Source organism: Centropristis striata, chromosome 11, assembly GCF_030273125.1.
Source record: "Centropristis striata isolate RG_2023a ecotype Rhode Island chromosome 11, C.striata_1.0, whole genome shotgun sequence".
Lineage (NCBI taxonomy): Eukaryota > Metazoa > Chordata > Actinopteri > Perciformes > Serranidae > Centropristis > Centropristis striata.
This window is the reverse complement of record NC_081527.1, coordinates 9346352-9371729: the sequence shown is the minus strand read 5'-3', so window position 1 is coordinate 9371729 and position 25378 is coordinate 9346352. Positions and strand designations below refer to the sequence as shown.

General features: G+C 38.5%; 1 protein-coding gene across 1 annotated transcript; it reads left to right on the top strand.

Moving 5' to 3' along the window:
- Window positions 1-213: 213 nt before the first annotated feature.
- Window positions 214-20998, top strand: LOC131980590 (WW domain-containing adapter protein with coiled-coil-like). Its single transcript, XM_059344845.1, has 13 exons — window positions 214-574; window positions 1007-1040; window positions 3142-3331; window positions 3859-3950; window positions 6948-7057; window positions 7266-7363; window positions 8036-8314; window positions 12354-12470; window positions 15205-15353; window positions 15528-15619; window positions 16221-16404; window positions 17914-18041; window positions 19475-20998. Exons 1-13 carry the CDS (start codon window positions 534-536, stop codon window positions 19542-19544), a joined length of 1584 nt encoding a protein of 527 aa, XP_059200828.1. The 5' UTR covers window positions 214-533; the 3' UTR covers window positions 19545-20998.
- Window positions 20999-25378: the final 4380 nt, after the last annotated feature.

The window sequence follows — 25378 nt, the reverse complement described above, 5'->3', positions numbered from 1 at the left end:
TGTATGTTTATAAGCGTTGCTGGTTCCATATTTAATGTTAAAGCAGAGCATGTTTGGTATATATTAAAAGGTTAATTTGTTCAATGTTGGCCCGCGATTTTATTCAAGTTTTACATTTTGGCCCATTGTGTATTTGAGTTTGACACCCCTGTCGTAGAGCATAGCGACGACTCTTTTAATTTGAAAAGCGCACCCGGAACATGTTTTTTCTAGCTAAACATTAGCAGCAGTCCGTCTCCTCCGGTTCCTCCTGACTCTGCTGCTTTCTGCTGAGCTACATCGGCCGAGCTACACCGTGACTACAGGCCAGATGATGCACTGAGGGCGGTTTACAATAAAGACCAGCCGCTATGCAGAGCTGGTGCTCGGTGCTCGGCGTGTAGTTTGTGTTGGTAGGAGAGAGAGAGTCCAGATATTATCAGGAAGCTGAAGAACAGAGAAGTGAGAGAGCAGACAGACAGACAGGCAGACAGACAGACAGACAGGAGGCCACGGTTCCCCCTCAAACACACACACACATCACCACGGCCTTGATGGTGATGTATGCAAGGAAACCAACAAGAGTCAGCGATGGGTAAATCAAGCACAAACATAACATTTTAAAAGTGATTCTCCGGATTTACCAATGTTCTGAGTTGTAGATTAGCTGTATCTGTTAGCTATCAGTGCTACGAGCTAACAATTTGCCTGCAATTAACATTAGCTCTGGGTTCCGTATATTTCCTGTAGCTTAACGTTAGCTAACTAGCTAACACGGCAAAGGAAAACCGTGTGTGTGTATAGGCCACATTATGTACGATATGATTTAAACATAGTTGTTTATTTTCTACTAGTGACACACTGGGCAAACAGCTGTTGCTAAGGTGGCAAACCAAGCTAACTTGGCTAACGGCAGCTAATTACTGCTAGCTGAAAATGTTCCAGAAAGTGTGTTTCTAACGTAAAAGAACCGATCCAACCGTTAAAATGTGAACTATAATACCGTTTGTTTGGTGTGTTTCCACAGGTGCAACGACAGAAGGGATTCACAATCCTATCAGGTATGATCATGTGTTAACAGTCACCTGTCATTACTTTACACTAATGGAGCTAATCACGATGTAGTTTTCCCCATTTAAAAAGACCATCTTCATGTATTTATGTAGGAATTTTTCATTTCATTTAACCTTTATTTAACCAGATAAAAAAACCCATTGAGATCGAGACCTCTTTTACAAGGGTGACCTGGCCAAGAAGGCAGCAGCACACGTCAAAAGTTACAAGACAGACGAACAATAACAATAAACAGGCAGCGAAAAGTACTAAAGTGCAAGTGAATAGGCGGTATAAATAGGTAGCATAAATAAGCAGTATAAAGTGCAGCAGTGATAAATACAGTAGCGAATTAGGAACATGAGCACTGTGCAAAAGATTTACATTGACGTTTTTTGAGAGTTGTGCGAAATGCTCCCAAAGGAATAAGTTCTGATAGTTTCAGCTCAGATTGAAGGGTATTCCAAGCAGAGGGGGCAGAGAAACTGAATGCTTTTTTACCTTTTTCGGTCCGGACACGAGGGACAGAAAGGTGCACAATATCATTGGATCTGAGGTCATAACGGCTACCAGATCTCTTAAGGAAAGTGCATAGGTATATGGGAAGCAGGCCAAGAAGAGCCTTATAGATCATGGTCATCCAGTGCGTATGACGTCTTACAGTAAGGGAGGGCATGCCAGCTTTAGCGTAGAGTTCACAATGGAAAAGCAGCAACCCTACTAAAACTTAACATACATTATCAAGTCTATTACCGAGTCAGGTCACTCTTAAACTGTCAGTTCTACTGACACTTAATAATACTGTTGAACAACAACAACAAAAACCACCACAACAAGACACAACTTTCTATAGGAAATACTTCTATGATGTTAATGGTCTTGTATAGGTTGGTGAAGATTGCCCATAAATTCATGCGTTTCTTTTCCAACAATATATTTATTGAGTTTTGTTTTACAAAGTTGACACATAGGTCACAAGAAACATATATATAAAACAAGCAAACATACTAGAACATGGCGGCCAAAGGTAGCATAGTTTAAGAACAAGAGTCCTTGAGGATCCATTCAAAAGAGTACATGAGTAAAGAGCAGATGAACATAAGTATAAATATGTAGAGGGTAATATTATTCTGCTCCAGGTTCGTTTATTAAATGAGCTAGATTATTGTTCTTAATGTAATGTATAAAACGTCCCCATAATCTTTGAAACTCCTCTTGTTTATTAAGCGTGTATGTAATTCTTTCCAGGGGCAAACATAAAGCTAATTCCTTAAACCACTGTGATATGCTTGGTTTACCAATGTTTGTCCATGTTAAAGCAATCACTCGTTTTGCCTGTAACAAACACAAATTAAGAAAAACTTGTTCATGGTAATTTCATTTTTAATTTAAAAAAAGTCTGGGTTCCCGAACTAGTCTAATCGATAGAATCTCCTGAACTATTACACTAACCTCTTCCCAAAACTCTTCGATTCTCGGGCGAACGAGTGTACCTTTATCTTCACCACATCTAGTGCATGAATCAGGCATGTTACTGTTAAATGTGTTTCATTTTACTGCTGTAATATACACTCTCATCAACCAATTAAACTGTAAAAGTTTTAGCCGTGTATTACCTGACTGGGGTTGGGCTGTCTTACAGGCTCTATGCCACCATTCTACTGTTAATTCCTCTCGTAAATCTATTTCCTATTCTCTGCGGTTAGAATTAGAAGAGTCAGGGGAATTAGTGTGTTGATATAGCATCAGACTTGACAAGGTAGGACACTTTAATTTGAAGTTATTGTAGTACTCCTTGAACATTGCCACATATTGATGTTTCTAATTTCTAAAGCAGTACTTCACCCCATTTGTCTCTCAGTTACTCACACTGGTACCTTGAATATTTAAAGAAAATTATACAATTGATCAATTTGGAGGTGAATACTCCTTTTAATGGCTTCCTTGAGGCTACATTTAATAAATGCTGAAAGGCTGAGAACCTTGACCCTCCACTCGCATTTTAATATTTATGACAAATGCACACACACACACACACACACACCTTACAAAGTAGGCAAAATACTACCCACCCCAACAAGTCTTTCTGCCATGTTTTATTCACTCCAGACCCATAAATCTCAGCCAAAGAGCCAGTCCAGCAGCCTTCACCGCTATGACAAGGTGCGCGATGGCTCATCAGACCCCACACCCCCTTACAAGATGCTGCGGCGCTCAGACGAAAGTCCTGTCAGCAGACACGGAGACGGCACAGGGCATGGCAAGGCAAAAACCTCTCATGCAGTTAGAGGAAAAAATGGTAAGCACCTATTCAGTGGTCTTGCACATGCATGCATGTTAGATATTAATTGGTGGAGAAGCAGCATCTTGGTGGTAATATTCTCAAATATAAAACATCAGATGCTTATGATTGCAGGCAAACTAATGACTCTAAGCCACAACTTAGTGTAATACATTTTTTGCACTCACCAATAAATGCAGAACCTTCTGATGAATATCTCCTCATGTGTTGATCTTTGTGGACTTCCTTTGTCATATATGCACTCTAACCCTTATCACTATTGAGCAGACATGGCTGCTGAGTTTGATGAAAAGCAAAGCAAAAGAAGTGAAACTGTCGTGAAGAACAAAGCGAAACTTTAGATTATTTGCTGATTTACTGCCATCAGATCACAATTTTGCTTTTACTGCTCAAATGTGAATAATGCAAAGCTAAAACAATCTCAAACAAAACATTGGTTATTTGGCAGTTGCAGCTGTCACTAAGACTCAGTCCTGCAGAACATTGTGTATTTTCTGTTAACTTGAGAAATGGTTTTCTTGCAGGGACCAGTGGCTCTCCTCAGGAGAACTCTCACAACAACAGCTCCCACCATGTATCCGACTCGCATGCGACTCAGAGCAAGCCTGCAGACAGGGTAAGAGGTTGTCCACTGTTATCTGATGATATACCCTCAGCATTTCCTGTAGAAATTGCTGTCACGCTTCTTTGGATCATGGTATGCGGGACATTATATAGAGGCATCTCCCCTTCTCTCTGTGCAGACATTTCTTATAGAAACAACAATGCATGATTGAAACTTCATATTAATGTCACAGGCTTTCGCTATAGAGACGATTAGAGTTCAGACTTCTCTGTGAACCCTCTGAACCCGAACCAGTTTCAGGGCATTTTCTTGCTCCTTTCACATTTAGTTATATAGAAATTGGTAGGGAAATTGTGGGAAAAAAGGGGGCTCCACACGCTATACATATCCAACTATTTACATTTTTACAGGCTCTACTTACAATAATTATATCTCACTTAGTGTCTGGTTGTACTGCGTCATAGGAGATATACTCAATATCTTACATTGTCTGGTTTGACACTGGTTAATGAGCATAATGGAAGTGTTGATACATATACTGTTCTTTGTTATCATTTTAAAGTGTGTAGACAGTGGAGAATGGTGCTTCTGTATATGTCATAACCATGATGAGACAACAATACAAAAATTGTGTTTTGTATATACGGCATGACTGCGACAAGCAAGTGACAAATGTGTCAAAAGGAAAGTTTTTTTTCTTATTTGTTCACCTTTGTGCTTCCGTCATGTGAGCGATGGGAGAAAAAAATAAATCCACAGAGGAACAAAGGAAGAGACTAAAAACCCAGGGGGCTTACAGTTCAGGTTTAGTAAGATTAAGTTATTAAAGATTACGTTTTGCCTATTTAGGCCGACTGATAATTATACCTTCCTACCCTCCTCTGCTCTACTGTTTGATTAGTCGTATTCGCTGCTGTAAATATAACTGTCCACCTTTTGTGCACTTGGTATTGCAGTTGTCAAAAACTGTTCTGATTTTCTTTATTGGCCTCTGTAATACCCTAAAGACTCAAGGTAGCAAATCAAACATAACATTAGTGATCTGTAATAACCATGAGCGGTAAATAACAGCAATGTTGACAATGTAGGATCAAATGAAGAGGATACAAAACTATTTACACATTATGTTCCTGTCTGTCAGGTGTTGTAAACATCTTAAACTGCAATCCATACAAGGGAAATCCGTATTTTATTGCAGTCAAAAATGTCAAATCATGTTCATTTTTTTGTTTGCCAACATCCTGTTACTACTACTACTGTCCACATTTATCTTAACTGAGGCTATCTTACCTTTCTTTTGTTGCCTGAAAGCATGATATAATACATTATTGTGGCTCAAGACTCCATTTTTTAAATCTGTGCAGTTGCTAACCGCAAAAAACAGGATGAGGTGAAGTACATTCTCTTCCTGGAATTGTTTTAATGACTGGAGTTGTCGGTGTATACATAATCATGAATATTAAACATACCAGCTCCCATCCACAAAGCCCTTATCCATTATTGAGGGTGGAAAGTAAGAGATGCTTACATTGATGCACACTTCAGTCATGAGAAGTGATGCTACTTGCCAATACGCAGAACAGAAGTCACGGCTGTGCAGGTCACATTAGATCCTCTTGTTTGGGATCAAACTCGGCCGACTGTCAACTTTGGTAAACTGTTTTCATTATAAAAAATAAGGAACAATTCAAATACTTCTGTGTTACACTGAGAAAAGGCAACAGGTCACAATAGACTAAGTAAACTGAGCAGCATCTCTCATGATATGAAAGTGAAAATACATAGAATAATAAATATCATTTGTGCATCAGGAGCTGTATATAGGTCAATTGAGAAGAAGAAAGTGGGAATTTCCGGGTGTATTATTTCCAGGCGTATCTTAAAATGACTATGTATGGATATTTTTCTCTTTTCACTGATATTCGTTGATTATTGAATCAGTATATCGATGTATTTTCACCTCTCTGATGTTGGTTTGTGGTTCCATGAACTGTGGAGCAACACCAACACAGCGTCCTTGTCTTGACTCTCTCCGTTGCTGTTGTAGCTGACTGGGAATCCGTAGACGGGTCTTCTAGCTCTGCAGTTGGATTTTTGCGCTCGCCGCAGTACGACTGACTCACACACCAATCCATCTGTTGTGCTTACCTCGGCAAATGTTGACTCGTAGGACTAAAAGTTTCTGGGCGGAGGGACAGAGAGCAAGTTATTATTCTTGTGGTATTTTTTACACCCCTGATTAAATATAATCGAATGATATAGATTTCCTTACACAATATATATGGGTCAGTGACAAATAAGGGTTGGCAAGATGTCAAATGGTGTAAACACAAAAAAATGATAAATATTAAATACTTCATCCACCTACATTGTATTTAAGTGGACTTCTACATATTACTTCATTTTAAAAAAACATCAAATGTTTTTTTTTTTTAGTATTTCTACATTTACACTTTTCGTCAATATTGGGCAGAACATATTATAAATACAACCATTTTTTCCTAAAGTTTTGACAAATTATGTAAACTTTGTTATAAACCATAGTGTTGAAATGTAAACGGATTGTGGATTGTATTTTTTCTCATTTTAGTTCACATTTATTTTCCTGTATATAATCAGATTTTTTATGGGGAAAAAATGCTGGTTACACCAACTGACACTGGGTTAGATCACGTCATTGACCCATATATTAAATGTATGTGTGATATGTTTTTATGACTGACTCGCACACCAATCTGTTTGCTGTGCTGACCTCGGCAAATGGTGACGTGTACGACTACAATTTAGTGGGCGGGACTTGCGCTTGTGAACTTTACCTGCATCAATCTACATACCATGTATTCTGTGTGTGGCTATGTGCATCGGACCATGAAAGTCTGGAACAAATGCATGAACTGTAATTAAGACCTGAAAATATTTTAAAATGTTTTAACCATCAGACAGAGCGTAAAGTCTTCTGTCAACTTCTATCTTCTTCACTGGTACTAACTTGTTATAATATCCCTGGGCCTTTATGTACAACGTCTCATGTCTGGTGTGTCTCAACAGGAGCCAGCAGATGACTGGACAGAACACATCAGCTCCTCGGGGAAGAAGTACTACTACAACTGTAGAACTGAGGTCTCCCAATGGGAGAAGCCCAAGGACCTGTTGGAGAGGCAAGTTAGTTTAAATGCAATTAAAACGTACACTGAAAGCCAAGTCAGATTTAAACCTGTAACGGAAAAGGAGTCTCATTCTCATGCAGAGTCATACATTACGAGAGACGCAGAGCTTCAGTCTTAACAGAATATCATTAGCTCAGAGTCTAAATGCTACCCGCATCCTGCACGTCGTCACTGTTGCTTTCTTCTTAATTTGCTGCAGGGAACAACGACAGAAGGACTCAGTCAAGATGGCGGCGAACAGTTTCCCCAGGGACATGGACTACAGACAAGAGGCCTTGCAGGACAAAGCCTCAACAAGTGAGTGAAGCAGAATTATAAAAGCTAAGCAATGCACTTTTCACATAGTCAGCCTCTATAACAGGGGTGGGCAATTAATTTTCCCAAGGAGCCACATGAGATACTGCAAAGTTTGCAGAGGGCCGGACCAAAACTGAACTTAATTCTGCTCTAAATTAATTTCCTTGCTTTGTAAAATTCAGTAAATAATCTGGTTTTGAGCTGCTATTGGTAATAATACATGCTAAGGCTATGTTAATGTGGAGTAAGTCAAATATAACAGTATAAACTCCAATCATTATCTCACTTTTCCATTTAATTTAAACACAACATACATTCAAACCACTAAAACAATATAGAGCCTGTATGTTATGCAGTAAAACAGCAATTTATTAACTTTATGCAAAAAGCGATGCACGGTGTTTCTCACAAGGTAACTCTTGTTTTTGTGGAACACATTGCTGTGCAGGTGCATATGCACGCACACATATACGTACATCACCTTCAAAATAAAAGCCCTGCGATTGTATTGATTTTAAATTTTTCGGGTAACCTCCCCCGGGCCGCCTAATGCCGAGGTCTGCTCTATAACATTCTGGCTAGCTTCTGTCGATAACATTTGTCTGTGGCACAAATTCACTCTGACAAATGTTTAAGTAACACTTTGCCCTCGTGCTGTGCTCGTCTCCTCAGAGGCCACATCAGGGGACCAGTCCACAGCATCCAACTCCGGCCATTCCTCCTCTTCCTCTTCTTCTCAGAGCCTGAACTCTGCTCCCGGCGCTTTAGGTTCCACCCCCTCCACCATGTCCTCTTCCTCTTCCTCCTCTTCGGGGCAGGTGCCTCAGTCTGTCCAGTCCCCGTCACCAGCACTGCTGCAGGACCCGGCCCTCCTGCACCAGCTCCTCCCAGCGCTGCAGGCTACTCTGCAGATGAACAACGGGAGCATGGACATGGCGAAACTCAACGAGGGTAAGCGCACAAAAGATCAAAGACACGCAAGATATCACTTTTACACAGCTGGCGGGCATAGTGTCTTCTTCAGTGGTGTCGCGTGTTTTGATGGATGGGAGTATAACACTGGCTCCTACAGAGAGTGTTGTATTGTCGGGTTGTTTTTAGCCTCATTGTTGCTATGATAGTGAGTCGGTTTATGTTGTCTTTCAAAGTTGGTGTTTCGTAAGCTCATTTTAGCCTTCAGGACTTTCTGACAGCTCGTAGAACTGCCACGGTTGAAGCGAAAAACAAGTGCAAAGCAGCTTTTGACATCTTTAGTGCAGGAATAGACTGCGGATTGAATAATCTGTCAACCAGTGAAGAAGTACCGCTGTCACAGATGATGTGGAGGAGCACACAAAGATAAATGTTCCTGGAGAAAATAGTTTTTGACAACTTTCAAGAGTCTTGACAGGAAAGTGTCCGAGTACGTAAGTGATGTTTTGCGAGAAAATGCTTCGAGGATGATGACTCCGTTCTCCTTAGACTCGAGGTGTACTATGCAACAATTGTCGGTTGGTGTTTGTTTACTGGAGGTCGGCCCCTCCTCCCAGACTCAGTGAGCCAGAGAGAGGGGAAGAGGGCAGCAGTTGTCGAGTGAGCTAGAGATGAATGAAGAGAGGGCGCGGCGTTAATGAGAAGCTGTGAATCAGAGCAGTGTTCATCTGGGATTGTTTCATGGCAGCTACATTATATAGCACAGATAAACACCTCCACACAGTGCTGCTGGAAGGAGCTTCAGCCTGCTTCTGGTTATTAAAACATACAGCAATGTAACAAGCCATTCCCATCGCAGATATACAGTCATGGAAAAATTATTAGACCACCCTTGTTTTCTTCAATGTATTGTTCATTTTAATGCCTGGTACAACTAAAGGTACATTTGTTTGGACTAATATAATGATAACAAACAAAAATAGCTCATAGGAGTTTAATTTAAGAGACATTTTGCATGGTTGTCTTGATAATGATTTTGGTTATTATCAAGAAAACCATGGAAAATGTCTAGATATCAGCTCTAAAATAAACTCTTATGAGCTATTTTTGTTGTTATCATTATATTTGTCCAAACAGATGAACCAAGCATTTAAATAAACAAAGAACTGAAGAAAACAATGGTCTAATCATTTTTTCCATGACTGAATATATATAAAAAGTCTCTTACGTTGTTTTTTAATGAACTGATCTGAGAATGTACACAACATGATCTGACGTATCTGAGGCTGAGAAAAAATTATTTGCAAATACGAAAATTTGTCTCTCCTCTCACTGTAACTGAAGGAGCACTTTAGAAGTAGAAATATTGTAATTATTAACGCGTTCAACAAGTTTTAAAGGAGGACTGAGTGTAAATCAAAAATAATTTGAAGAAGCCAGGCACAATTCTTTCTTTAATAGAAAAAAATTAAGTTACTTAATAAAGTATCCAAAATCTTTCTGCATTACAAAAAATTGCATTGTATCAACAGGCTCCACACCCTGCGTGCAAGACAGAATAATCAAAAAGATCAGAGAAAATACAGGCACAGTCTCTCCAGATACAAGCCCCTTTCGGACTGCATTGCCACAAAAGTCCTGCAAAAGTGGCGTAAGGAGCTCTGTTGGCCTTTTACCTCAGGGCATTCATACTGATTCCACAATGGCGTAATATCAGTGTCCATTCACGTTGCTGTCTGCCATCGCGGAACAAAGTGGGAGGAGACAGTAGTGGCATTTAACAGAGCAGCGGCAATATGTGTAGAATAAGCAACGGCAGCAGCGAGTGCATTCAAAACATTGAATGTGGAAGAGCTGCACGTCGTGCTTTTTCTCGCTGTAGAGATTCTACATAATCAAGCAAAGTTGTTGTGCATTTTGCTGAGAGAGGCGTGTTTCTGCTGATTTGGTCCACTTCCAGGGTATTTAAAAAGTCTTAAAACGTCTAAAATCCAATCATTTGACTTAAGGCCTTAAATGTCTAAAATTCTACTACACAATTTCATAAAATGTCTTAAATACAATTTTGAAAGGTCTTAAAAATTATTTTTATTTTAAACAAATGCATAAACTTCAGTCTTGCTTATAATGTTTCGATTTTTGAGGATATTGTAACATAACTACAAAACAGAACTAAGTACCTGTGCAGAATTTGAGCTATGAATAAATGAATTTAGTTTTGGTCTTCCTTTTTTACTGCGTCACTTCTAGAGTCATTCGACAAAAACACTCTTTTTCCACACGACCAACGAGACATGACAACTTCTTTGTCTTTTAAAATGTTTACTTAAAAACAACAAAGTAAATTACAAGTCTGACGCACGGTCAAAACATAACTGTGTTGCTTACCCCGTGTTCTGAGTCTAAAAAACAAAACTTAAGATACACAGTCAGTTACCGTAGTTACCACTATATAGTGACATCCCAATGTAAAATTTAAAGCATAGAAACATTTTTAACCCTTTAAACATTACTACTTGTATATTTTAAACTAACATACTCTAAGCATTGCATGAATTACAATGGAATTATCATTCAATTTTTAACTGTTTATAACTTAAATTATTATTGCTGAACTGGCCCTTATTGGCCCTTACAAATACTAATTCCGGGCCTCCGATTTTCCTTCGTGTCTTTTGTACTTTTTTGCCAGTATGGATGTGAAATTGGTCTAAAATTGTATTCATTATGGTCTTAAAAAAGTCTTAAAGTCTTAAATTTGACTTGTTGAAACCTGCAGAGACCCTGCACTTCTTTTCTTATTACCTGAGTGTTGGTCACACAAATAATGTAGCTCTGCTGGTTCACATTGAACCCGCCTCGACCACTCTAGCCAATTTAACGACTCTGTTACTACCTGCCGGGATCACTTGGTCCCCCCTTTTCACCACTGCGAGGTTCAGATTGCAGGCAAAATGTCAGAGACGGGAGTCTGAAAAGGGCCACTGACACGGCAAACTAGTGATGTTTTGAGAGGGAAACTTTAGTTTCTACATGGTTTTTATAGGAGAAGCTGCATATTACAACTTCAACAATACGATTAGGACCGGTGTGAGAGTGTGTTATATCTTCAGAAAGCCAGTTTTCCAGTGTCGAAATGATCGAAGTCCAGTGTGCACACAGTTGCATGTACAGCAAAAAAAAAAGTCAATATCTTTCCATCCCTTATCTGTGTGTGTTTTTAATCCTGTTATTAACGGGTGACTGTTCTGCTGTTACTAACCCGGGCATTCACTTGTCATTTATGATGAATTTCTCGCTGTTCTGTATGAACCCGACATCCACATGCGCTTGTTGTTAAATAATCATTTGCTGGTAGAGTGACACACACGTTGCGACTCCCGTGGCTGGTGAAAAGTATAATCTTGCCTAGGCCTGACACGATAATTACTATATCGACTTATCGTTCAATATATAAAAATGGACATGATAGTTTTTTTTTTGGACTCAATATATTGACTTTTTGTGCCTTTTTTGTGTTATGTTTAAAGTAATGCTGCAAAGGTTTGACAGGCAGTACGAATTGCCGGAAAAAAACAACAATATTTCTCATCAGCCATTCCTGCTGTTTATGTTATTTTAATGATAAAATAATATAATACATAAGGTTTATCTCAGTGCATTTTTTTTGTTAACAGAGACTGAAAGTCTTTTTTTGTTGTTGTTTTTTTGCTTGTAGTTTATTTATGTTTTCTATCTAGGATATTTGAATATTTCTTTTCCACATTTCAGTTCCAGTGTTTAATATTCTCGAGATTTTGAAAAATCATTGCTGTGGCTCGAATATCGTTATAAAATGAAAACAACATCGATACAGCAATACTATCGTTTATCGTGATAGTTTCTGGGAAAATATATCGTCCTAGAAAATCTGTTATCGTGACAGGACTAATCTTGCCACTGATTTGTTTCTTATCTTAACTGTGTTTCCTGACTTAACCATGTTTGGCGTGTTTGTGCACTCACCTGTTGTGTGCGTCCTTGCTCACTCACCTGTGTGTATGTGTGTGTGTACATTTCCTCTTTTCCCCCCCTGCAGTCTTGGCAGCTGCTGTCACCCAAGCTTCCTTGCGGTCTGTGCTTCATAAGCTCCTCACTGCTGGACCCGCTTTCAACGTCACTGCTCTGCTCTCAGCTGCTCAGCACTCCAATCAAGGTACGGCCTCCTCGCTGTTTCTCACCATCTGCTACACAAACTAATTTTTTTAAGGATCCTGCTCTCCCTGTCCCCGCACATCCTTTTTTTTTGGGTGTTTTTTTAAAATGCAGCGCAAGGCGCAATTTGTTGTTGACCTTCAGTGAATGAAGTTCTTCATTTTATATAACTTAACTGTGTGCATTGCCTGAGAGTTTTTCAGATTGACTATGGGGGGAAAAACAAAAGATGTCCTCCCATGTTTTCCAATGAGCCTCCACTGCTGCAACAGAGGATGTGTTGCATAGCAATCGCAACAAGTGTGCCAGAAAAAGTTGACACAAGTCTTCTTGTGTCCAACTCCAAAGCCTTCCTCCATGACCAGCCTTTCAATTGTCAGATTGTTTACTGCCTTGTAACTAAACCTTGTTCCACACTGCCACGGAAATTTTCCCACCAGTTAACCTCTAAAAAACCCTCCTCCCCGGGTAAGAGAAGGGTTACGGTTAGACCAAAAACAAGTTTTTAAACCACAGCTTTAAACTGAAAAACTGTGAGGCCAATATAGATTTATAAGGTGTAATTTGAAGGTAATATCTTCTAGTTTCTGAAAATGTTTGATAATGATAATTTAATGTAACCCATTAATTAACCCGGGTCCGCCTCAAAACAAAAAACCTCTGAAACCTAAGCATTGTTTCAAAACGACCTCTGAAAACCTGAGGATTTTCTGAAATGTCAACGTTTCCTGAATCATTTATTTCTCAGTCTCTGTGGCAGATGCAGACATGAAATAAAACCAATTTGTAGCTTGGCTTTCACTGTAGAGAATTGTATTCATTAAGATAAAAAAGAAAACTAAACTATAAATCTAGTTTAGTTTAAAAAACTATAATCAACATAATTTAAAAAGATGGAAGAATTATAAAATTCTCAGCCTCTGTAGCACATAAAAATATGAAATAAAAACCACCTGAAAGCTTATACTCTAACTGTAAATCTGCCTCGTCCTTTTAGAATGTCATCCATCTCCATCTGTCACAGACGTGTGTGTTGTCATCACTTCTGTCAGGTCTTCCGTGTGGAGGCGTGAAGAATTTATTCTTTGTTTTGTTTTTTCCCCTTTCCCTTTCCACACGTGTATTTCAGCTAATCACATTGCATTTATTCACTTGCATGACGTAAAAACGACGAGATCATCCGAAACATGCCTCTGTCTTAAAGGTATATACATGCAAACGTTGCATCCAGTCTAAATGGGTTAAAACAGTGTTTTTTCAAACTTTTTAGTGCCCAAGGCACACCAAAATGCAAGCCAAAATCTCAAGGCACACCTGTATTTATATTCTTTCAGTACTACTTCCAGTAGTCACGTCAACTTCGTAACTACTTCACTTCCAGCATTTATTTACTGTTTAAACTGTCTTCTATAAAGCCTTACTAGGAAATGTTTTGACAAAAACCTAGATCAGTGTTTTTGCAGCCTAAATTAAATGAAACTGCAGCCTTTTTTCACATGTTGATGTATCATTACATGTGCTTTTTTCCCCGAATGCTCTGCGATATGGGTCATTTTGACCAAAGGCTGATATGAGTCATTATTGGTGGTTTCAGCAGGTTCAAGTGATGTCGATCAGCCTAAGCCACAGCACCTCCATCCAACTGTTTTTGTACCTAAAGCTAAACAACGTTAACCGCATGTTTAAAATAGCAATTATTATATTTAGGTTTGAGGAAACGATGATTTCCTGCTGCCAGTAGCAGGCACTCATTTTAGCAGCCCTGCTGTGAGTCCTATTGCATTAATAGTGTGTGGTTGTCACAAAATTCAATGGCACACCTAAACTTGTGCAGCAGCACACCATTTGGGAACCACTGCGTTAACATATAGCTAAGACACAACTATATCAATCAGACTTTATTTGTACAGCACTTTTCATACAATAGAAAGTTAACACAAAGTGCTTCACATAAAAAGGGGAAAAAATTAAACTCTTATCAGCTATTTTTGTTATCATTATTTTTGCCCAAACAAATGTACCTTTAGTTGTAGCAGACATTAAAATGAACAATACATTGGTCTAATAATTTTTTTTCATGACTGTATGTATTTGAAGAAATATGTAATTTACCACAACTGTAAGGTGCTGGAAAAGCTATAAAATGGACCTTGAAAGTGCTTGAAAAGTGCTTGACTTTGACCTATGGAAAGGTGTAGGAACCCTGAGGTGTGCTGCATTTTGGCCGCTACGCACAACAACAATAAATACAGTTAAAACAGAGACATATTAATGGTAGAAGCACAAATATCAAGGAAAAATGACCATAAACTAAAACTCATTAAAGTCATCAAACCCCGGCTCTCAGTATAGTAGGAAGCCATGCAGAGGATGGAATAAAACTAGATTGCAACGGCTCCTGGTGATCTGCCCTGTACGACATCTACTGCTCCCCGCATCCCCTGTTAAAAGGGTTTTTAGGAGTTTTCCCTGGCTGATGTGAGGGTCAAAGGACAGAGGGTGTCGTACCATGTACTATCTGTAAAGCCCTTTGAGGCAAATCTGTCATTTGAGATTTTGGGCTATATAAATAAAATTGACTTGACTTGGTGTTAACGTGCTTGCATTTTACAAATTAAAGTGTTTTTCATGTGATGAACGCTGGTGCTGACACACAAATTAACTAAATAAGTTTGAGAAAGCATAATAACGGACTTCTTCTTCTTCTTCTCCTTCTTCTTCTTCTTCCCCTGCAGCCCAGCACTCCAGTCAGTCTCCCGTCTCCCTGACGTCGGATGCATCATCACCGCGGCCGTACGTCTCACCACGGAACGGCACGCCGCAGGGTAACCAGAAGTCCCTTCTGGGCGTGTACCCTGGCAGCATCACATCCTCGCAAACAAGGGTGAGTCGCTGGAACGAAAAGTAACAGAAAAGTCCCCCTTTTGCTGTGACTCACCCAAACTTTCTCTTTCTCTCTCTGTCTACATCTTTACTCTCTGGTTCTTTACCGCACCGCCTTTTGTTTTCATTCCTATTTCTTTTTTCTCTCTTGCCTTGTGTTCTCTTTCCTCTTCAGGGGAGCATGTCTTCAGGTAAACAAGGGTCGGTCCCCTTGCCTCAGAGTGCAGAGAAGCGTCCAGAGGACCCCAGAACTCTCCAGCAGAGAAGGTACAGGTCACTTCAATCCAACATTTTGTTTAGTGGTGATGGATGCTTGGAGGGAAAGCAATCAAATAAATGTACTTTGATTTAACTAAAGGACATCTGATGTAGAAAAACACACTTTCAATACTGAGAAACCAAACAGTTGTCCCAAACAGTTTTCATAGGGATGATTTGTTGTGAGAAAGTAGTTCTAAAGAGGTCTGTGTATTTGAAAAGCATGTAAACAATAAGGAAAGTAATTTATTGTTGTGTGAATCACATATGGAGACATAGCATTACATAAATAAATATTCAGTTTTTGTAATTATGGAGTTCCCAGGACCAGTCTGTTATGTTTCTCGACATATTATTATATGACCACACTTGGACTTGGCAGTTAAGTGCTAAATACATTGGTGAGGTTGGTTATTCATCTAAATTTAATCAAATTATGATAAGCAAGTCTTTGTTACTCTGAGGTGATAAATGGGGAGAAATAAAGGCTAAGGGATGAATATTCCTCATTATCCATGACTAATATGCCCAGACATGAGTGTTCCAGCATTTAGGAAACAGCAGCTGGGTTTTATTTGCACCCCGGTAATCGGTTGTCTCGCTCCACCAGCCAGGAGATTCTGTGCACGGGATCAAACATATCTGGTTCTGCGTTGCCCCACGTCCCCTCCGGCAGCACCAGTCAGACCCAGGCCGACAACCCCAGCTCCTTCACCCCCACCCTGGCAGCTCATTTTGATGAGAACCTCATCAGACATATCCAAGGATGGCCTTCAGAGAACACTGAGAAACAGGTACTGTCCACCACACACATATTCATATATTGAAGAGTGATTTTTTTTTTTTTTTTTAGAGCTGTAGCTTCATTACAGAGGCAAAGCAGCTTCACGGGGCATTTGCAATGAATATTGGCTTTTAGTCTTTTACCAAAAAAATCTTTGTAAGGTCTAGTTATTTTGTGTTTCTGAGGCTTATAGGCTGAAAGTCCTTTCTATAACACCCCTTTTATACCAACGCCAAACTAGTGCTGGTTCGCAGTCGGTTCAACTTGGGAACCTTCTCAGAACCTGTTGGCTTTTCCACAGGCTCGAGAGTCATTTACGTGTCACATGTCATTACGTCCCTGTGTACACCTCTGCTCTGCTAGCATTATTACAACAATGGCAGGTTACATCTTCCCTCTATAATAGTTGCTCCTGGCTTTGCGAGCCTACATTGGCCTCCAAACACGACTGGCGCAACACATTTGTGCTGCCTGTCTTGATTGCTATGGACGGCGATTACATTCTTAACACTGAACATAAGCTGTTGATTAGCCTTTGTTGTAAGCTAACGCTAGCCCAGTTCATAGTTCGAGACCAGCACAGATTGGTGGCGCTCTGGAACCAGTTTTCCTAGCCTAGAGCCGGTTTTTTGGTAGTCGAAACGTGAAGAACTCATCCTTTTTAATATTTTAAACAGCATTTTTACTTGTTCAGATATCTTGTCTGTTATTTGTAGTGCTGTACTGTTTGTAAATAACTTGTCGTCACTGTAAATGACGGAAACCTCAGTGCCTTACGAGTTTAAGTGTTTAAGTTTTATAACTGGTTCAAGATTAGGAACCGGCTCTGAACCAGCCCTTAAACTGCCTTCATGGAAAACTGGTAAATGACAACTGAGCTTTGAAAATACCAAGTAATAGTAATAGTAAGTAAGCGCTCCTTGTGATGGTCATTTTTCTGAGACTCTTACTGCCAATGTCAAACTTTATTTTTAGGCAGCTTTTGCACTGCAAATAAAGGCATTAACTAATTACATAACCTATGACAAACATATTCCAAACCAGAAACCACATCTATTCCTTCTATTCTTAACTTTCAGACTAAAACTCCTTCATGTGTACAGCCCTATTTACACAATCTGGTCTAAAGTGCATGGCGCAGTGCAAGAAGTGTTAAACTCCACTTGCTAGTTCAACAAAATGTGCAAGGAGCGAAAGGGTTGTATTTAGTCTCTCAATTAATTCTAGAAGGCCCAAGGGGTTATCATGAATGAAACCAATCAGTGTCGTATCTCGATAGAAGTCACCTGTGGTATTGCTATTTACATGTTGATTTGGCAATTTGGAGAAGTGAGCAGTTCTCTGCCACTGCTATTTCCAAATCCTTTGTCCAGTTGTGTAAAGGCCTTAAACCTTTAGTTCCACTCTAAATTTTGATACATTCAGAAACACAGAATTGGTGAGCTAATTTTGATCATGAAATGTTGAATGTGTGTTCTAAATCTATGGTCATGACACTAAGCGCTCGTCTCTCCGTCAGGCGGCTCGGTTGCATGAGGACATCCACAACATGGGCAGCTTGTACATGTCCGAGATCTGCACAGAGATGAAAAACCTCCGCTCCCTGGTCAGAGTGTGTGAAATTCAGGCCACACTGAGGGAACAGAGGTGAGTTGAAGCATTAACATCTGCATCCACATCAGCCGATAACAATATTCACATCACATATTCCAGCGGTGGAATGTAAACTGAATAAATTTACTCAAATACTGTACCTAAGTACAATTTTGAGGTACTTGTACTTTACTTGAGTATTTCCATTTTTATGTAACTTTATACTTCTACTTCACTACATTTTAAGGTAAATATTGTACTTTTTACTCCACAACATTTAGCTGACAGCTTTAGTTACTTTTGACATGAAAAATATGATCAATTTAAAGTGATAAGACATTTTCTTTAACGTTAAATACAAGTGTGAACATGCATAAATGTCCTTGGAACTGTTGGATATTTGAATGGTTTCTGTCACCTAAAATATAGATAGTAGCAATGGTGGAATATAACTATGTACATTTACTCAACTACAGTACTTAAGTACAATTTTGAGGTTCTTGTACTTTACTTGAGTATTTACATTTTATGTAATTTTATATTTCTACTCCACTACATTTTAAAATATTGTAAATATTGTACTTTTTACTCCACTACATTCAGCTGACAGCTTTAGCTACTTTTCAGGTCGATATTTAACATAAAAACATGATAAATTTAAAGTGATTAGACATTTTTTAAATGAAACCTCATCACAGAAGATTAAGTAGTTTAAAATGCGTCCTGTCTTTACAAAATTAAAGCGCTTACATAAATGCATCAATACAAATAATCTAGTTATATATATATATATATATATATATATATATATATATATATATATATATATATATATATATATAATAAATTTAACAGTCTGAGTGGGTCCACTTTAAGTACACAGTGGGGTATTAGTACATGCGCTTCAGGCCTCTCTGCACTGACTTCCTGTCCATTTCAGAATTGATTTTAAGATCCATGTCAAGACTTTGTTTTTAAAATTTTAAACGGATTGGCCCCAGCGTATTTGGCTGAACTCATACATGTTCATAAACCGACCAGAGCTCTGAGGTCTGATATGAGTCCTACCTGGATGTGCCTTAATGCAGCTAAAAACTAAAGGCGATCGATCTTTTGCGGTGGCTGCCCCTAAGCTGTGGAAAAGTTCACCGCTGCATATCCGCTTGTTAGAGACTTTGGACATTTTCAAATCTTCTCTTAAAACTCATTTTTTCTCCAAGGCTTTAGAACCTGTGTGAGAAGAAAGTTGTTTCTCTGTGTTGTATTGTACATCTCATATCATATATTACTAGATGAAATTGTCTTTTTTAATTTTGTCTTTGAGTTTGTTATTCATTTATGTATCTTTTGGATTTTTTGTTGTTATTAATTTATGTAAAGCACTTTGTTCAACCTTTGTTGTGTATAAGGTGCTCTAGAAATGAAAGGGATCTGAATACTTTTTCCACCACTGACATATTCATATTCTACCTATTTCTACACTACAGAATCCTGTTTCTGAGGCAGCAGAGCAAAGAGCTGGACAAGCTGAAGAACCAGAACTCCTACATGGTGTGAGGACCCGAGCAGAGAAGGAAGGACTGGGACGGATGGATAGAAATAATTATTTGAAAAAGAAGAATAGACATGGACAGCAAGCTGCTACAGCCTGTTTATTCTCCCCAACCAGAGCAACTGAGAAAAGCTGTCAGAAGGCAAACAAGACGGCGGCTGACGAGGTGACGCTCCATCATCCCGAACATGTCTTTTTTTTTTTCTCCTTTCTTTAAAAAAAAAAAAATCTTTTTCCTGTGTCCACCACATCGTTGAAAAAGGTGAAACTGCCGCTTCACCGAGTCGGACACTTTAACCAGTGGACACAGAGGACCTGAGGCTCTTTTTCCATACAGCACCTTTTCGGACTGTGAACCTTGGATTGTGTGTATCGTATTGGGTTAACTTGTTTTCTGGTGTGTTTTTGATGTGTAGTGGTCAGGAAAAGATTACAATTCATTCTTGGGGGAAAAATGAACGAAAAACATCTCATAATAATTGGTGTGACGCCGCTTTGGTTCGCTCCCTGATCTTCTGAAATGGACTTAGTCATGCATTGAAATGTATGGATTCAATGGCAGTGATGTTACTAATGTTATTTTTAATTCACTATACTTGTCCGTGGTTTTGCCATTCCGGCGCGTCTTGGAGCTGGTTGGTTTTACATGTCATGAGATTAGCGAGGACCTTTGGCCACACCTTTCTTACAATACTTAAATGTGCTTCAGTTATTTTGTCCCCATTGATGGTTCCGGTGGTGCAGGTTCACTGGGACCTTCTAGCTAGTTATATAACACACTCCAGATGTTTCAAAGCCATTTTGAAAAAGCCCACATTATTGGACCTAGGTCGGCTGCTAGTACATACGAGGGTCGCATTAATTTGCGGCCCTGCTGGCTGTTCTCGTATCCCTTCTGCTACTTGTCTTTATTTTGTATTATTGGTATCATTTTGTTTCTCTCCCGAGTCCGCTCGGGAAAAATATTTCATTCCTTTTGTGCAGCTTAGCAAGAGATTGTGTAAAAGAATAGAAAAGCGACTGAATCTGCAGTCATGTAAAGCTAAATTATTGTTGCACATGATTGATTACGTCCCTGTAGTCATAATAATGGGAAAAAAAAGATCGATAGAAAGACGTTTTATTTTTTCAAAACTCATGCTTTGTTAAATCTGTTTCTGGTTCAGTCTGTCATGGCTGCAGCCCTTTTATCAACTGACTGGAGCCAGACTCGGCTACTTTTTTTTTTTTTTTAAAGGGTTCATTCATGATAAGAGGGTATACTTTTTATATGAACATCACATTAAATTACAGTCGTAACACTTTCACACCCTTAAAGCAACTTTCTTTTGTCTCTCGCCGATTCTTTTCCTTGTCCTTAAATAGTTTCCACCAGATCTGATGTGAACACTTTTTGGGGGGGCGGTGGGGTTGGGGGCTTTGTATTCCATAAAATATGAGAATAAAATATTATACCACACCTGTTGCTCCGCGTTTACTTACTGCTTAGCTAATCCACACTGTGTGTCTGTCTGTTTATCTGTCTGTCTTTCTGTCTGCATCTGTCCGGGCGTCTACGTGTGTTTTCGTTACCTTGTAGAGACCTTGTTGGGACCAGCAGCCCTCATGTGACAAAAGCCTGCTCCTAATGTGGCAAGACAGTAAATTGCAGTTAGGTTAAGGTTATGTTACTAACAAGGATAGCTGCTTTAACTTCTGTGAGTGCATGTTGGTGTATATTTTGCTGTTATTCCTACATAGTGAGGACCATAAGATGATGTTAACTAACAGCGTGAGGACGTTTCAGCCAGTCTTTACTTTTTCAAAGCCCCGTTTGAGTGTTAAGACTTGTTTTTTAATGTTACAATTAGGTTTAGGTTAGGGTTAAGTTTAAAAAAAATGTAGCCACCAAGGAGTGCAGAGGGGCATGAAAGATTTTTTTTGTTTTTAAAGTTCCTTTATTTAAAATGGCCCAAGCTGTTATTAAAAAAAGACCATTATATATAAAGGAGTGTTGTTGGGTTAAAAATATGAATATGTATATCCCATGACCTCCATCCCACCAAGGAATATAAACCATAAATAAATCCTTATGTAGAATTATGGGAAAAGTATTAATTAAAGATGTTCAGGATCATAAAATAAGCTAAGAATTCAATTCAATTCTGCGGTGTGATAATAGATAAATATGCATCATTAATATTAGCAAAGTGCTTTAGTCAAATAAGTGCACAAATTTAATAAAATTCATAAATAAATGCTCAAAACAAGCTACACTTGGAATAAATAAATTTAATTGGGTTAGTAAAAATGTAATGTGTATATTTATTAATTTCTCACAGTGCTGTGATGTGGTTGTGATGGTAAAGGTTACAGTAAGGGACTAGGGAACACGTCATGTAAATGAGGGTCCTCACAAAGAATGAAGTACGAGGACGTGTGTGTTTTTGCTAAATTAAAGTGTGTAATTATGCAGCTAGAGGAGGGTTAGGGTGACAGCTTTGGGAAATGTTATGAAACTCATGAAGTGTACTGCAGGTGTCTCCTGGTATATATATAAATACACACACACACACACACACACACACACACACACAAACACACCCTGACAGCACATATAAACTTGTACCTTATAAATGTAGTGTATCTACAGTGTATTTGTGGAGTTTCTGGAGGAGAGCAGTTCTGTTTGTGGCCACAGGATGGCGACCGTGAGCAATCTGACCTTGGATGTGATTCTGCTTATGTGTGCATTTTTGCTATCAGATTAAAAAGCTATTACTGCACATGTCATCGTGTAAAAGGTAGCCTAAACAAAGTCTGGATAAAATCTGAATTGAGTTGACCTGTTTTATTATTCTGGGCCTCCTCTGAGGTGACAGGCTCTGAATTCACAGCAGACATTTTGACACATCACAGTACAGGTGTAAATAATGAAATGAATTATATCTGAAATCCATTCATCCATGTATTGTGTGTGCTGCTCACTGTGAATATCACTGGATGCTTGAATAGACAGATCCACCTGCTTTTTTTTTTTAAACCTTTTTCTACTATGACAGGTAAAAATGTCAGTTGTGAGGAAGGTCTATTGTGAAAGAAAATTAGGATGAAACATTGTTTTTTAATCATTAATGCCATGTGCTTCATTCTTTTACTGGTATTATGAATCTGTCAGCAGGATTGACTCATATATGTGCTGCAGCTTAGGCTCTGACCTGGGTGGGCCACATAGTGGTACAGTCAGTGGTGGAAAGTAAATAAGTACATTTACTGTACAATTTTGAGGTACTTGTACTTTACTTGAGTATTTCCATTTTATGTACATTTTATACATCTACTCCACTACATTTTGAGGCAAATATTGTACTTTTTTACTCCACTACATTTAGCTGACAGCTTTAGTTACTTTTCAGGTCGAGATTTAACATAAACATCCTGATCAAATTAACCCATAAGAACCCAGACCGAGTTATTCTTTAAGGGAAATTATGGGGGACATACCACAGACCAAGTGGACCACATACAACACATTTCTGATGTGTTTTTTTTTTTTAATTCTACCCCTAAATGTCAAAGATCTGTGATGTGACATATACAATGCATTGGGCATTTATAGTATTTATGTTTATGATATTTCTTATTTTAAAATGAATAAACTAGACACATTTTCTGCTTACAGAAACACAAATTTGCCTTTTTCTCTGCATCTCCACAACATATATCAAAATTGTGACATTAACATTAATGTGACAGATTTGTTTTTATGTAACAAAATAATAATAAATCAATAATAAATAAAAACAAATAGCCATTGCCTTTTTGTTTGCATCTCCGTAACATATATCATAATTGCAGCACTATTAAAGTCACAATAATGATATATGTTATGGAGATGCAAACAAAAAGGCAATGGTTTAGTGCTGTTTAACAACAAATTCCATTTCAGATTTGTTTTTAAATAACAAAATAATAATAAATCAATAATATATAAATATAAATAACACTGCATCACTGGACAGCTTCTCAACAAGCTACTGTAGCTGTAGAACACTGAAAAACACACTTTTGTACTTGAGAAAAACTGGTGTGACCAGTCACCCACATTTTGGAGAAGTCACTTCTGGTCACAGTCACATGACCACCACACCAGGGTGTTGAGTATGTGTGGCTAAGGTATTTAATGAGTTAATGTGAAGCATAAAGCTGAATATGGAAGATTCTAGAAGATTTAAAGTGTTTGTTACACCTGTGTAACTGTGGGTTCTTATGGGTTAAAGTGATTAGACTTTTTTTTTTTTTAATTAAACTTACTTATTAAATTGAACTCAGAGCCCTTTCCCTTCTGTCTCCTTCATTCACTCTGTTTCTCTCCAATAACAATAAAGCGGAAAAATGCCCCACAAAAAAGCATTTCATACAACTTAATGCCCAAAATCCTGTCCAAACTATCCCTTTAAACCCCCTGGAGGTCTGGGTCCCAGCGGAGTTGTCCAGCTGGTAATTCAGCCTTGGTTGCACTATTTACTATCTAATATTTCTACTGCATTTGAAAGGATGAGCTGTCTCATCACAACTCGTTGAACACAAAGACAACAAGCCGCAGATTGTAAAAATAATCTGCATGAATGGTTTAAACCAGGGATGGGCAACTGGAGGCCCGGGGGCCACATACGGCCCTCACTCTCACTTGAAGTGGCCCTCAGTACAACTACATGCATTTGAGCATGAAATCTTAAAAGTGCAGTGTAAAAATGCACAAAATTACTTCTTGCATTAATGTTGGTCTGCTGTTCTTGCACTGAAAAAAAACAACTAAATCACAGTAAGTGGTTATTTTGTATTTGCTTCAAACCTTTTGTATTCCTATTTATACTGTTATACATGCATTTGAGCATGAAATATGTTAAGTTACTGCACTGTTAACATATTTAAAATTGCAGTTTTCTCATATCTGGTTAAGTGCACGGTCCTATATGTGGCCCTGTGGTAGTGTCCATGAAAAATTGTGGCCCCCTGCAGCATTTAAGTTGCCCATCCCTGATTTAAACAGTCTGATTCAATTAATAGACAAGTCTGCACATGAGAAAAGCCATTACGTTTAAAGGATAAGATCACATCTTTATTTGTTTGTCATTACTCACATGCCCACATGTACACTGAAAGCACTGCATCGTTTATGCAAACAGCCTCCAGGAGATTTCCCTTTCATTTTAATGGAGGTAATGGTGACCTGCCCTGATTCTGTGCAAAAACGTACTCAGTGTTCAGTCAAAAATAGTTTGAGGCTTCAGATTTATGGTGATATTACACTATGGTATTTTTAAAATCCCCAATAATCAAAATAATTCTACAAACACTGTATTCAAAACTCTCCAATTTGACACCAAAGGAAAATAAAAAGGGTTTCTCTGATTATTTAACATATCTAAACACAAAACCTTGTTAATTCAACAATGAAACACTGACATTCAATCTGACATTCAAATTTTCAATAATATTCAAACATAATTTGATAATATGTGATATATATCATAATTCAAATCATTTTAGAGATCTCTGAGAAACAGATTGTGTTTCCTCATTTGTCCTGATTTGTTCCATTTTCGTGCCTCACTAACACTCTCTAACTCAGAAACACCACACAGCAGTTACTTTCTGTTTAGTCCCAGTTAACTGTGAAACTGTCTTAAAGACTGAAGGCAGATGACTTTAACATATTACCTGCTGCGATTTCCCTTGTGAATCGTTCAAATTGCTTTTCACCTATATACAAAACCATTGAAACCATTTAAATCAATCGACAGATCGAACCAAACAGCAGTAACAATCTCAGTTCGTCTACACGTCCCTGTTGGAT

Bases quoted from the DNA above. Each gene is read 5' to 3' on its own strand.
- LOC131980590 (XM_059344845.1), top strand. From the start codon at position 534: ATGGTGATGTATGCAAGGAAACCAACAAGAGTCAGCGATGG. The intron at 12,471-15,204 runs GTACGGCCTCCT...CTTCCCCTGCAG, and splicing joins TGCTCAGCACTCCAATCAAG to CCCAGCACTCCAGTCAGTCT. The intron at 18,042-19,474 runs GTGAGTTGAAGC...TCTACACTACAG, and splicing joins GCCACACTGAGGGAACAGAG to AATCCTGTTTCTGAGGCAGC.